The sequence below is a fragment of the Festucalex cinctus genome, chromosome 1 (assembly GCF_051991245.1).
Source record: "Festucalex cinctus isolate MCC-2025b chromosome 1, RoL_Fcin_1.0, whole genome shotgun sequence".
Classification (NCBI taxonomy): domain Eukaryota; kingdom Metazoa; phylum Chordata; class Actinopteri; order Syngnathiformes; family Syngnathidae; genus Festucalex; species Festucalex cinctus.
Genome location: NC_135411.1, coordinates 21971738 through 21987092, shown reverse-complemented (window position 1 = coordinate 21987092; position 15355 = coordinate 21971738). Strand labels below are relative to the sequence as shown.

Genomic DNA, 15355 nt, shown 5'->3' with positions numbered 1-15355 from the left:
CTCCTCATCCGCTCGATGTGTTTTGTGTGCACAGCACAGTTATTCTTTACATATGTTTGTCACAGCATCTCATCATGCATTATCCATCCATCCATCCATCCTCCATCCATCCATCTTCTTAAAAAGTGAAATAATACAATATTTCATAACTTGTAAAATTGTGAAATACACGCATATCATCATCACTCTTTTAAAAAAAAATAAAAAATCTCAAAATTGTACACAAATATGTTTTAATTTGTATTTTGGATAAAAATGAATTGTAAAATCACACAGTTTTTGTGTTACCAAAAACATGAACCTTCACAAGTTGAAGAATTCTATTTTATTTTTGGAACAAACTTTTTTTTTTTTTTTTCCATTTCTTTTTGTGTTTGGGATTGGGAAAGTTTGGGGATACATTCATATCATTAAAAAAAAATAAAAAAAAATAGTGGAGAAGTGGTTTAGATAATGAATAGATGGATTTCTGTAAAAAAAAAAAAAAAAAAAAGATTTATTGAATCATATTTTGAATCACCGAAAGCATGTATCTCTGCAATGTGAAAAGTTTTTTTTTTAATTATTTAAAAATCAAAAAACTTTCATAAAAATTTTTTGAAAAATGCAAAATTTTGGAATTATTCTTATGACTGCCCCCCAAAAAAGAAAAACATTTACATATCTCCAAGGAGTGCGTTTGTATCACATAGAATACCGTTTGTTTTTTTTTGTTTTTTTTTTAACTTTCTTATTCTCTGTGTGTTTGGGATATTTATTTATTTATTTATTTATTGAACACACCAAATTTGGAGATATTGTTACTGTCCAAAAAGCACCCCACACTCCCATTTTTTTTTCTTACTCTGCACTCTGCACCCACCCATGCTGCTTCCGGAGGAAAACACGGAACAAAGCATTTTTTTTTCTTTTTCTTTTTCTTTTTCTTTCAGCCCTGGCCACTTCCGCTGGCTTTCCTGGGGGCAAACTCTGAATAAAGCAAGCCCAGTTCTTGTCATAGATTTTTTTTTTTTTTTTTAAGTTTAAAATTTTTTTGGAAAAAAAAAACTCATCACAAATACGGTAGTTTCTGTTTCAGATTTTAAAAATTTTGGGGGAAAAAATACTGGTGTCAAAAATGTACCTATTAAAAAAATGATCACTTGTGGTTACGTTGTGTAGAAATGCATTGCATCATACTACAAGCTGTTTCGTTTGCCTGTAGCATAATTGCTTTGGTGTTTCAACTGGACAGCAGAAATGCAAGTGGCGCCAGCCATCAAGCACTCCCCGCCCTCCTGAGTGATCCCCAATTATGTCAACCGGTGTCCCCCTTTGAGAAGTGCTCCTCATCAAACCTGATTAATTCCGCTCCTTTCTCTCATTATTTCCACCGCGGACCCCGTCTGCTCATGGGCCTGTTAACCGGAGACCCGGCTCACGCTCGGCCGAGCAAATAACATCACTGCTCGTGCGTCATTCATGCCCGCTGATCTGGGCCCTGTTGCTAAATTAAGGTGCGTTCGTGGAGTTTTCACTAATTTTAGATCAATCTTGACTCTTTTTCTAATCCTCATTCTTTCCTCTTAATAGTGGAATCCTGTGGCTGCAGTGTTGAAGCTCAAATGGGAAATGTCCTGCCTGCCCCAAATCATATGTCCTCAAAGTATGTAAACACTTGGATTTTATTTATTCTTTTTTTTTTTTTTTTATTATATATTTCAAAAATGTGTACATTTTTCACCTGTCAATTTATGTTCTCAAAATAGTTTTTCTTTTTAAACATTGTAAAGGAACAATTTCTTTGTGTTTTGAATATCTGAAAGGAACATAAAATGTGAAAATATGTTTGTGCATTCCAATCAATATGTAAAACTTGTAGATGCATATGTATCTATGTACATATTGCAAGTTTTTTTTTTTAAAGTCCAAATCACAAACCATTTTTAGAGCAATGACAATATTCATGTATTGTATCTCTGAATTTGATTACAAAATTGTTTTTCTTTGTATGTAAAAACTCAGAAAATTGGAAAATACATATTATAGTATCAAAAAATGGTGAATCTCCAAATTTGGTGAGTTATTATTTTTACACAAAGCAACAATTTTTAAAATTATTATTTTTTGATACATTTTTGGTAAGTTTAAAAAACAACTAATTTTTAAATACATTTTTCGATATTTTTTATTCAGAATCTAATGATGTGTATTTTTAGATTTTTTGTTTTGTTTTAATTTAAATAAAAATTGAGCAAAAGTATCAGTGCAAATATAAAGGGATCTATTGTGTATATATTGATTACTTTGTTATAAATCTTAATTTTTCCATTTTTCCACCTTTGCTCATCAGATCAGTGGACCAAAATGACGCAATGTCACATAAGCTCCGCCCCTAACAAGTCTGCCGTTTTTCCGCAACGTGGAGGTAAAATGACTCGAACACGATCTCATAACTGTTGATTACTTTTTTATTTAGTCTCAGTGCACAAACAAAAGTTCTAGGACAGATATAACAAAACAAAAACATGCTGGTGGTTGAAGTTTATCGGAGGGCAATTAGCGGGCCGGATGGGGGGTTCCTGTGACACCCCCTCTCGAGCCTGATGGAGTGGAGCCTCATCTGCCTAACAGCCTGGCAAATATCCATGGTGGGCCGCCATCCCACCCATTGTACACGGCCTCTCATTAAGAGCAGCCGAGTCAAGAAAAACAAGACTTACAGTGGAGCTACTGTAACTTTAATTGTTTGCATTTGTGTAACGAAGACTTGCAATACAACTGGAAAGCATTGAAACCTGATTGTGATTGTTACTCTCATTTTAAAGATCAACTAAATGTTGAAAGATAGTCACATTTAAAATGAATCTAAAGGGTCTCGTTGGCTGACAATCAGGTCATAAAAGGCTTTTTTTATTCAGGGGCATCTGAGGACATTCCGTCTATGACTGAGGCTCTGGACTTAATCGCTTTAAAAGCAGTAATTAGGTGTTAAGAGGCAGGCTTGTCTGTTTAAATTAGCCTCCGAGTGGCCAGATTACACTCTTTAACTTTGCGACAGGCATGCTCTTGTTGCGCTGTCGTCAAGCCAAAATGGCAAACTGTCTTTTGGGGCATTGGTTCTTGAGATTTTGTGTGTGTGTATGCAAATCATTTTATGTTTGAAATTGGCATCAGAGGCTAAATTCTTCAAAAACTCCAGGGAAACTGAGCCCATTTCAAGTTGTCAAACTTAGCTCCTGTAGTTCACCCATATACGTAGAGTGACAAGAACTCAAATTCCTCACAATTTAACTTAGTCCATCTCTCAAGTATGCATGTTTCAAATTTACGGAGCCCCTAAGGTGACATGGTAGAAAAAACAACAACTTTGCGTTCCCTCGCAAACAGTGAACGCAGTTGTTTTGCGAGGGAACGCAAAGTTGGTTTTTTCGCTTACCATGTCACCTTAGCTGCGCCGTAAACACTTCCGGGTCATCTTCCATGTGAACAAAAGCGACGAGGATGGAACGTTTGTAAACATGAAACAAAACAGTGGGAAACGTCGCTTTTGTTCACATGGAAGATGACCCGGAAGTGTTTACGGCGCAGCGAAGGTGACATGGTAGGCGAAAAAAAAAACTTTGCGTTCCCTCGCAAACAGTGAACGCAGTTGTTTTGCGAGGGAACGCAAAGTTGTTTTTTTCGCCTACCATGTCACCTTAGCTGCACCGTAAACACTTCCGGTTCATATTCCATGTGAACAAAAGCGACGAGGATGGAATGTTTGTAAACATGAAACAAAACAGTGGGAAAGCTTTCCCAAAGCGACTAGGATGGAGCATGTATTTTTCCACTGCTTTGTTTACACGTCGCTTTTGTTCACATGGAAGATGACCCGGAAGTGTTTACGGCGCAGCGAAGGCGACATGGTAGGCGAAAAAAACAACTTTGCGTTCCCTCGCAATCTTTGCTAGAGAACGCAAAGTTTTTTGCGAGGGAACGCAATCTTTGCGTTGCGAGGGAACGCAAAATGTTTTGCAAGGGAACACAAAGTTGTTGTTTTTTCCCCCCCTTAGGGGCTCCGTACATATTTAGTAGCAATTGGAAGGAATTTCCGGTGACCACTGACCCTAAAAATAGGTTCTTAAAACCAAAATATCAAACTTCCTCGTCTTTTGGGGCATGGGTTCTTGAGACTTTTTTTTTTGTGGGTCTACTCACAAAAGGCATACCTTCCAAATGTCATGTTGTTGACTGAAATTGGCTTTGGATAATGAATTTAAAAAAAAAAAAAAATCTGGGGGATGCTACAAACATAATTTTAAATTTCAAATGACGGCTTAAAACCAAAATGGCAGACTTCCACTGTCTTTTCAGGCTCAAGTTCTTGAAACTTTTTGTCTGGCTGCTCTTCAGATATTGATACATCTTCATACTGCGTTTCAACAGTATGTTGTTGAATGCATCTGTGTTGAGTCATCAAGTCTCCATGCCCCACGAAAATTGAAATTGCTCACATTTCACTGTCTGTGACCTATCTGGCAAGTGTACATGCTTCAAATTTAGCACTAATCTCAAGGACTAATTTGTCTTTGATAACCTTGTGCTGCAAGCTGAATTCTTACGGGATTGGTGAGTTCATAAACCCCCGAGAATCCGTCCGCTGATTCTCACCGATCCGTACACTTTTTGTACGGACCGATCACAAATGGGAGAATTGTGTCTTTTTGGGCATGAGTTCTAATGACATTTTTTAAAACAAACATCAAGACAATGAAGGTGGATGCATTTAAAGTGACAGTCAAGACCTTTTTCTTTTTTTTTTATTCAGACAGCATTGTTAAACCAATACACACAGGTCGTCTTTGTTGGATGTAGGCAGTTTGACTTGTAGATTGTAAAATGTCATGGTGTTCACCTAATGAGACCATCATTTGCATTTTTCTTTCAATATATACTGTATGTAGATGAATGTCAAATCTGTATTCAATGCATTTAAAAAAAAAACAGATGTTTTGTGGCCATCTCAAATGAATATGCGAATGAAATGCTTAAAAAAAATGTTATTTACATTAGTCACATTTCCACCTGGTACTTGTAGTTGACGAAATTAAGTCATCATTTAGTTATGTTCAAAACTGTAGACCCCGCCCCAAAGGTTCCTCGACCTAATAAAAACACAAGGGCCAAAAGAGGGCCCTTGTATTTTTAAGACTAAACTTAGGCGATATTTAAGTCCTTCCTCATGTCCTCATTTCTGGCTACGAAAACATCACAAGTCCCTGTTTGTAGTCACCACAGTTTGTAAACATTCACTGGAGCAGCCCACAAAAAAAAAAAAAGGATCACATATGTTGCCACGTTTTGTCCATGGACTGAATGTGCTCTTTGGCCTTCATCCTGAGCGTTGCGATACTGGAGCTCCTGTCATCCTCCAGAGGAAATTTATCGTTGAAGCTAGGCGGGCACTGGTATGGCGGCGGCCCCCCCATGGGCTGCATGCCCTGCACCAGCCCGGGCGGCCCGCCCAGGAAGCCGTGGCTCGGGTAGGCCGGCTGCAGGCCCTGCGGCGAGCCCATGAAGCCCGGGATGGCGTGCATGGTCGTCGTGCTGGAGATGGGCGAGGTGAGCCAGGGATCCAGAGGCATGGGGTTGCCCACCTGCCCGACGCTGGGCGCCATCGGGGCCCGGTTGAAGGAAAGCATGGGAGAGTCGTGCAGCTTCATGGTGGTGGAGTCCATCTTCTCCTGACGTCGCCACTTGGCACGCCGGTTCTGGAACCACACCTGGACATACACACAGAGTTCACTCTGTGGCACCAGTAGAAACTTGAGTCACTTTTAGTTTCTGAAGACTTGTTGTTAAACCAGAACGTTGCACATTATAGACAGTCTAAAATAAAGAAGATGGGATTGATTTCCAAGTCTATATGCCATTGAGCAAGGCACTGAACCCAAACTGTTAGGGGCAGTCTGTTTTAACTCATTCGGTGCCATTGACGGATATAGACGTCAAAAAAAAAAAAAAAAAAAAAAATTTAAGGACTTGTCCTTAGACTTGAGTGTTTCTGGACTAAGAGATGACACTGAACTTGTTTCAGAGTTCCTGTTCCTCCCAACTGGATACAGTATGTCATTTCCCTAACTATGTGGCTTCGGCTGGGTTCGCTTGCACAATTCCAAATGCAAAAGTCTAAATTAAAGTATTCCTCAATTCAAACTTTTAGGGGTGGTGGACAACAATAGGTTAGGTCCGGTTTGTGGGAAATTGGTCGCATCATTTTCTTGCGACCAAACTAACCAACCAACAATGAACAAAGACCAAACAATGCATAATCTGTTGCCGCATACAATTTATGCTTAAAAGATGTTTATGGGGAAAAAATGTCCCAGTGCATTCCATTTATCCTTTTTTTTTTTTTTTTTTTTAAATTATTTTTTTATTTTTTATTTTTTTATTTTATTTTTTTTTGTATAGACCTTGACCTCATTAGAGTCGTAGAACCAACCTGACTTTGAGCCCGAGGTGACGTACAAGGTGTACTGGTTGCCACTCAATCACCATTTTTTATTTATTTTTTTTATTTATTTTTTTTTATTTCCTTTAGTTCTCAGAAATAAAGTTTCTCATCAACGAACACTGTTGCTAGGCACTAAACCCTCAGTGTCTTTAGAGTACAGTAGATCAGTCTTGGTCATAGTCTAGAAGATTACGACATGCTACAGGCAATATTAGGGAATATGGGACTGTTTTTTTGCCAGAAGAACAGCTAAATATCCTAGCATGTTCCAGTGCGCTTGAGAAAGGTACTCAACCCGCAACTATGCTGGAGCTCACTCTCAACAGATTTGGCTTTGCCTCAGAGGATTTCAGGATTTAGACACGCTGTGCTCTAAAATATGGAACTTGGTACTGGTTGCCAGGGAGAGGCGAGTTCACGTTCCGGAAGATGTTGAGGTCTCCATGAATCACTGATAACTCACTGATACCTCACTGATACCCTGCTCTCTAGCCTCCTGCTCCACTGTGTACCACTGACTAACAGGACATGTTTGCTAGTGACAGACCAATATGTTTTTTTTTTAACCAATGCCGATTATTGGTAGTCAAGGAGATTGATAACTGATATTTCAAGCCGATGTTCATTTGCAGTAAAAGAGAAAATATTAGCCTCAAAATATTTGAAAGAATAATTATTTTAGTTTAAAACATATAAATTGACAGCTTTGTAAAAAAAATTATTTGATTTTATTTAATTAATAAATTAATTAAAATTAAAAGAAATTACAATGAAATTAATAATTATATATATATATATATATATATATATATATATATATATATATATATATATATATATGTATGTATGTTAGAGGTGTTAAAAAAAATCGATTCGGCAATATATTGCGATACTACATCACGCAATTCTTGATAGGCAGCCGAATCGATTTTTTAACATCCTTTTTTGATGAAAAAATATTCAACAAAACGTCTAACTTTCACACCTTAAGCATGGAAGAAAGTTATATTAATGTAACATTAAGCCTTAATATTTTGTTTCAATGCGTTACAACCAGTGGATCACTGACTGAAGTTTCAGATCAATAAATAATACATTTTCATACAAATCTTACAGTGTGCATGTACAAGTTTACTGAATGGTATTTTCTAAATTTGAGAAAAAGTCGCAACAATCGACTTGTAAATCCATATCGGGATTAATCGGTATCGAATCGAATCGTGACCTATGAATCGTGATACGGATCGAATCGCCAGGTACTAGGCAATTCACACCCCTAATATATCTATATATATATATATATATATATATAGATATATATATATATATATATCTTACAAATCCTGATGAAAACCCTAAATTCACTATGTTGGCAAGCATTCACCACTCAGTGAGATACCATGTGGGTCTTCAGATTCGTAAAAAGGCCAACAGCAATATTTGTGAAGATTCCAAATATCGGCACAAATAATCTATTCCTCGTGTTTGCTATGCTCGCCACTGTCGAAAGGACTTGGCTTTGGACCAGATTGTTGCAGGTTTAAACCCTACTAGTAACTAAAATATGGATCCAGGAACTGGCACCAAACTTGTAGCTTCCCTTGGGCATAGTAGCTCAATTTCTAAGGACTCTTTAAGACCAGATGGTTTCAGCTTTAAGGTTGTGGTCCTAAATGTTTGTCGGACAATTATGTTTTTTGAGTGATGTTGTGCACTTCAAATCCGGCCTCACCTGCACCCGGACCTCGGGCAGGTTGACCTTCATGGCCAGCTCCTCACGGCTGTAGACGTCCGGGTAGTGGGACTTCTCGAAGGCGCGCTCCAGCTCGTGCAGCTGGTAGGTCGTGAAGGTGGTCCGGTTCCTGCGGTGCTTCTTCTTGCCGTGCTCTTCCTCCGCAACGGCCTTGGGGGAGTCCTCGGCCAGCTCTTTTTGCATGCTGCTCATCTCTCCATCGCACTTGTCGCCGGAGAACAGGTCTGACGCTGAAAAGATGGTGAAAATGATTGGATTATGTTAATAACTGGTTGGCTTTCTGGAGATAATGTCCAGTAGTGAAATCTGACTGATGTCCTTGGCGGTGGGTCCTGACCACAGGGGGTCTCGGCGAGCCCCAAGTGACATGACATCTTTCACTGAATTCCTCAAAGTAATCCCACAAGAACAGATGCTACCTACTAGTTGAGCACCACTCTAATCCTTCCATGCAGTCCGCATTGTGTCTACTAAAAACTAAGACACGCCAGGCATTGGCTTGTAATGATGACATAATGCCTCAGTAGCTACATTAGGTAACCTAAATATTCGAAACAGCCCAAACCGTATGATTTAGCGTATGATGGTTGTTATATATATATATATATATATATATATATATATATATATATATATATATATATATATTTTTTTTTTTTTACAAGCATGTCATATGGAATACGCTAAGTCATATTTTGCATTGATTACATCTGAGAGTAAAACACAACTTGTTTTAATGTATCAATAATAAATGTATCTCACTAAGTCTCACTAACACGACAGCGGTTGTCACATATCTACTAGGCATTGGCCACCTCATAATCACAAGCATACTTTTTTTTAATTTTTTTTTTTATACAGTTATTTGGAAGAGGGAGTAAGTAACATTGCATAATGGCACACTTAACTTGCTGTTTCACCAAGTTATTGTTGCGTTTAAACGTTACTGCTATGTTTCCATGACAAGCACCTTAGAGGATGCCTATTGGGACACATTGTGGCCATGTATTAACTGTTTAGGAATACAGTTCGCCAATTTTTTGGTATCAGATTTGAAAGGTTCATGAACCATATTTAAATTGAACTGTACATTCGAAAAGGATCATTTTCCTCACCTCACAAGTGTGACTTCTTCTAGCCAACAAGCAGTATACAGATTTATAAAGTCAAAAAGTCCTGAAATAGATTTGTAAAAATGTATATATAAATATTTTTTTATTTCATTTCCATAATAGTAAATATATTTCTGTAGGATTTTATAGGGTCAAATCAAATGAAATAGTTTTATTGTCGTTGTATACAAGTTACAATGAGATTTGTTTAGGATGCCTTTACCATGTGCAAAAGTGCAAAATAGATATACAAATAAGAACGTTTAATGCCTACAATAAATAAAATGGCAAGTTTATAACATCGCTTACTCACAGGTAAGGACTCAAGGAGCCATAGTTGGGACATGCTTCACCTTGCAGCAGCAGAATCATGTGACTCCTTCCAGCCAATCAGAAATTGATAATCACTCATTTCAATTTTTTTGACATATTGTTGCATGCTATGCATCAAAGAACTTTTAAGAAAATTCATAGTGCGATTGTACAAATAATGTATACATGTGCATATACTGTCTATACAAATATATGCAAATAAAACATGTCAGATTTGTGAATAAAATGTCAATTTTCAATTTTATAAGTAAAACTTTTTTTAAATTAAGTGAAATTCAAAATTTTATATTTTATAAGTAAAACACGTCATAATTTTTTTAAAGTCATCAATGTTATAATGAAAATAGATTTACTTTTTTTTTTTTTTATCAGAGGCAAGGGGGTTCACAAGCTTTCACTATAACTTGATAAATGTTTGACTTATTAGGTTACATATTTATGTATATAGGTTTGTATAGCAGCTGCCACATTTATTAGAATTTGAATATTGTGATGAAGTCCTTTATTTTCTGTAATGCAATTAATAAACCAAAAATGTCATATTTTCTGGATTCATTACAAATCAACTGAAATATTGCAAGCATTTTATTATTTTAATATTGCTGATTATGGCTTACAGCTTAAACAAAACTCAAATATCCTATCTCAAAATGTTAGAATATCATGAAAACGTATACTAGTAGGCTGTTTAACTACCGGTAATCACTTGAATCGTCTAATTAACTCGAAACACCTGCAAGTGTTTCCAAGTAAATAAATCATAAGGTATGACATTTTTGTTTTTTTTAATTGCATTACAGAAAATAAAGGACTTTATCACAATATTCTAATTTTCTGAGACAGTCCTGTAAATTTTACATTTTTCTTACATCTTGTTTTTAATGAGTTATTTTATTTTTAGAAATACGGGTAGTGTTGTATTCCAAACAATACACCAGATCTGCCAAAGAACTTTTGGTCAAAGGTTCCATAGCCCTTGAGCAGCAAACCTCTTAGATTTGCACTATGACCTTTGTTTGAAGTGAAGTGCAAGGTCTAACATGAAATAATAACTTTTTTTGTCCCCCTCCCGCTCACCGTGATAATTCGAATGTTGGGCGTTGTCAGTCAGTTCCGAAAGATGCCCGTACGAATCGTGCTTGTCGGGAAGTTGCGAGTTTTCCCGCGTGGCTTTCGGCCTGTGGGCGTCGTCTTCGTGGTGGTGCTCGTGGACGGCGTGATGGTGGAGCAGGGATTCCTGCTCTTTGGCGAAACCCAGGATGACATCGATGCTGTGCACTCTGCCCCCGGAACTGGACCCGGCGCCGCCTTTTGCCATGTAGTTGTCCAGGCAACCGTCTTCCACCATTGCCAGGGTATCCATTGACAAATGCATCCGAGCCTTTTTTTTTAAAGGGATTCTGGAAAGCGGATGGAGCGGAACGCGGACGCTCAAATCACTTTGCGGGTTCTCCTTCCGAACCCCCGTTGACGGACATGTTTGTCTTCCGATGAGAAGGAACCATTGAACAGTCTCCAACAAACAAGGCGATCTTACCTACATTGGTGTCCAATCAAAGGCTACACCTTGCCTGTAGTAGCCAAGTGGTCTAGTGACATTATCCTGTTGCAAGTGGCACTTGTTGCTCCACGTTAAGTCCTCCAAATCCCCCCCCACGCCTCCTCCCCAAGTGAGCAAATGTGATGACGGCGTCCCGTCTTCTTCCGACAAACCAAAACTCTCCGTTAAAAACAAAACAAAACAATGGACCACGAAAAGGAAGACAAACGAAGGAGGGATTAAGAGGCAAATGAATTGGGATCCTTCCCCTTTAAGAATGACTGACAGTTGTTTTCTGCCCAAGTAATTGCTCCAAATGTGCGCCGCATTCAGGGCCCAGTTGGAGGCCGTCGCTAATGAAGCCTTGACAAAACTTTCTTTCAAAAAAGCCATTGTGCGCCAGATAAAGGCCACTAAGCGAGAGTTGTGCGCTAATCCCTTCATTACGCACTCCAGAGACACAAGAGATGGATGGACTTTTAACTTTGATGCGTAGCCGCTGGAAACACCCACAAAGCGTTTCCAATTCGATATTTGTCACCAAAAGAAACATGTCAAACACCTTCCTGTCAAGTTGCCGGCCAAATTGAACCATTTTAATACTTTCAAACTACAGAAGAAATACGTAGTTAAACTTGAATCCACAACTGGAAAGACCCTTGGATCGTTTGCCTTTGTGGACTATCAAGCTAGCCAGCTAGCTAGTTCTAATGAGTTGCTGAACATTGATTTTGAATCTCTTTTTCACAATGTCGCCGATATAACAGCCAATCAAAATCCACTTTAGTTTTCACTAGAGATGTCAAAATTAGTGCGTTCATTTTGAGACATTTGCTGGCGTCGCAAATGTTCACCCTTCTTTAGCTTTAGCCACCAAAACCAACCATTAAAATCTTCTTGTTTTATTGCGGGTCAGATTGACCCATTTCAAAGTTTAAAACGTCAGTTTTTATATTCTTTTTGGATTATCGGTAAAGTCACCAAAAACATCAAACATCCTTCAATGGCGCTCCTGGGATGTTGCAGGTCAAATTGACGCATCCAAAACTAAAGCAAAATGTTAAAATTTGGGGGGGTCGAGGGGGGGTCTTTGCATGTTGCTGTTGGTGTGCCGGCTGGTCTGGCCAAGCTGCCGCAGCTCCATCAGGAGGTGATGCACAGATCAATCCGGTTGTTAATGAGCCTAAAGACTTCGCTGGAGATTTCCTCTGACCTCACTCCTCCCTGTAACACACAATATATTTAGGACGCCCTTTTCGCTTTGTCTTAATACGGAAGATTTGTGGATTTGTTTGGTAGTATCCATCCGACCATCCATCCAGCCAGCCATCCATCCATCCATCCGACCATCCAGCCAGCCAGCCATCCGACCGACCAGCCAGCCAGCCATCCATCCCAACACTCATTTGGGGGAATTCTAGTTTAATGCTGATGCTAAGTAGCATCTACGTTGTCTTGCTAAAATCCTTGAAGCAACAGATTGGAAACAAACGGTACGAAAACATATTGTATATAAGCAGGCAATACAATAGATATTCTTTATCCTCTGCGAAGAATGGCTAACTATAAGTGCCGTACTGAGGAGCTCAGCAGAGTTGAGACGTCTCAATTCCTAATGTTGGTGGTGTGTTTCCTCATTAAATCCACATCAGAATAATTTATTTCGGGGCGGGTAAGGCTGACATTGCTATACATTTCAAGAGAAAAAGATAATTTGAAATGCATGTATTTTGAGTTACAAGCCAGGCCACAAAACAAATTACATATGCATCTCAAGACACCACTCAAGTCGGTAATGTACAGTCGTCCCAAAAGACATATTTCTATAAAAAATGTCGTCCATTTTTGGCTGCGCGTGTTGCATTGAGTTTGTTGTTGTTCAAAGGCTTGCTAACAAAATTAAACCCATCTGTCAACATCGGACCTCTTTGCCAACAAGCCCAGCTTATTCCATTTACAGTAGACCACTCACCTCAGTCTTACAACATGGCTTCTATCACATCCATTTTACATAGGAATCGTCACGTGTTGCTCTGGCTTACAGTGAAAGGAATCCGAGCTCATCAGCAAAATGATTTCAAAGGAGAGGCATGTAAAAGGTAATTGTATTTAATTTGACAATTTTTGACATTAGTTTTGTGGGTTTGATACGGCAAGGAACCATATTTTGGAACAAAGGGGATACGTGACTCCCTATAAGTTGTGACTTCTCTCAACCCAACAGCATCACCAAGAATCATTAGAAGCATTTAATTCTTCCCAGTCAAAAAGCAAATAAAAATAGTGTTAAATATTTAAGGAGCCTTTTGATAACACAATGGATGCAAAATGCCTTGCTATGAATAGGTTCAACTATTTATTTAATGTGATATATATTTTTAAATATTTAAACCATTTTAAAGAACTGAAAGAAACTGAAAACGTACTTGACAACATGTAATTATTTGATCATATTATGTGAGAAGTGAATAGTGACACTTAGCGAGTCATTGGCGAGCGAAATTGATAATCATGTTATCACATTAATATATTAAAGCTGTCCCTCTTTGCTTGTTTCCCCCACCATTATCCTAATTGAGTGCAAATTGGTTAAGCGGGCGCCGTGTAGCTACCAAGCATCTTAGTTTTATCAGATGACACTTTAAGCCTGCCACATCCTATTAGCCACAAAGCGGCTAACGCTGCAAAGGCGCTGTGTCAGCTTGCAAGGGAACGAGGGAGCAAGAAAGGGGGATGGGGAGCAGGAGGACGGGGCGATGGTGGAGGGGAGGGGCAGCCGCCTGACCTCATGTGACAAGCACAAATGCGGGGAAAGGACAACTGTAATTATATATGTATATGTGTGTGCGTGTGTGTATGTATAAATTTTTTTGTAATTTCCTATATCCTCCTGACTACCATGAAAAAAAATATTGTCCAATCATGTTTATTTGATATTTCCCCAATCTTGAAGTAACTGGAATACTGCAAAAGAAATTTTTGAGGAAAAAAAAAAAAAGTTTTTATTTTTAACCTATGATGTGTCCACTACAGAGGACATTTTTTTAAACTTAAATGCTAGGCTCAAATACAGTTAACATAATTCAAACAATACTTTAATGTGTTCTTAAGACTCTTATAGAAAACATGCTAACAACATTTAAAGCCTAAATTTGTTCAATAAAAAGTGTTATACACTTATTTTTCCTCTTCCCTAAAAAGTGCTTGCACTGAGGGAAGCCATTTTCTTTTATGATGCAATCAAAGGTAGCAAAGCCATTTGGTATCATTGGAAAGCTCTGAATGTCTTCCATAGAGCACAAAAGGAATTAATTCAATCGTATGCACTGGGTGGGTGATATTCAGGTTTAAAAAGGTCCACGACAGAGGACAAATTTGAATTGCTGGTAGTCAGGAGGTTACTATTTTTTTTTAATAATTTAAAGAAAATATTAATGTAAATTTGTTGTTCAATAGGGCAGAAGGCCAATTATTTGTGTACGTTTTTATTGTCATATATTTTATTTGTTCATGTGATAATTTTTAACAAATTCAATTCAAAGTTTGCCAAATCCGAGTATACACGTTATATTTTGTAATAAGTGTTGAAGATGGTCAACACTTGTGGTGTTTTTCGCTTTGCTTATTTGTTTCTTACCTCTTGAGATGAACCATCTCATTTTAGAGGGCGTCCAACATTTTCCAAGGTGACGCAGCAGACCGAGTTGTTTGAAGAAACCTTGAGAGCTTTTCTGCCACTTTATCTTTTAATCTTTTAGTTTGCCAAAATGGGCAAAGGGGTTAAAACCCTTCCTGCATTCATCCAGCTTAGGCTTCCTTATTGCACACCGGATTGTTTCTGCTCAAAGACAAACCCTTCAACATTCCGGCCACTGCTGCAAGCAGGAGCACTGGGTCACCTCTCGCAGCTAATCAGCAAACAAAAGCAATTCTCTTTTGTTTTGTTTTTAAATATTTCAGAGGACATCATTTAGTATATTACATTTATACATTTGACTTGTTTGAGTGTAACTGTCACTTATCAATGTGAACGTGATCGTATATCATTAATTTTAATGTAATAAATCAATTACAATTTACATTAATTCCTGATTTAACTGAATTTAATACCTTTTATTTTATTTATTTACTTTTTA

The 15355-nt window shown here is 38.0% G+C and overlaps 1 protein-coding gene across 1 annotated transcript; it reads right to left on the bottom strand.

Annotated features, from left to right (window-relative positions):
- Positions 1–4776: 4776 nt before the first annotated feature.
- Positions 4777–12117, bottom strand: LOC144020102 (retinal homeobox protein Rx2-like). Its single transcript, XM_077523196.1, has 3 exons — positions 10757–12117; positions 8214–8464; positions 4777–5747 (listed from the first exon to the last, which is right to left on the bottom strand). Exons 1-3 carry the CDS (start codon positions 11052–11054, stop codon positions 5307–5309), a joined length of 990 nt encoding a protein of 329 aa, XP_077379322.1. The 5' UTR covers positions 11055–12117; the 3' UTR covers positions 4777–5306.
- Between the last annotated feature and the right edge of the window lie 3238 nt (positions 12118–15355).

What these genes read in the sequence shown, in the direction of transcription:
- LOC144020102 (XM_077523196.1), bottom strand. Translation starts at nt 11,054, where the DNA reads ATGCATTTGTCAATGGATACCCTGGCAATGGTGGAAGACGGTTGCCTG. An exon ending in CCAACATTCGAATTATCACG is followed by an intron (nt 8,465 to 10,756) that starts GTGAGCGGGAGG and finishes CCATCTTTTCAG; the next exon opens with CGTCAGACCTGTTCTCCGGC. An exon ending in TGCCCGAGGTCCGGGTGCAG is followed by an intron (nt 5,748 to 8,213) that starts GTGAGGCCGGAT and finishes GTGTATGTCCAG; the next exon opens with GTGTGGTTCCAGAACCGGCG.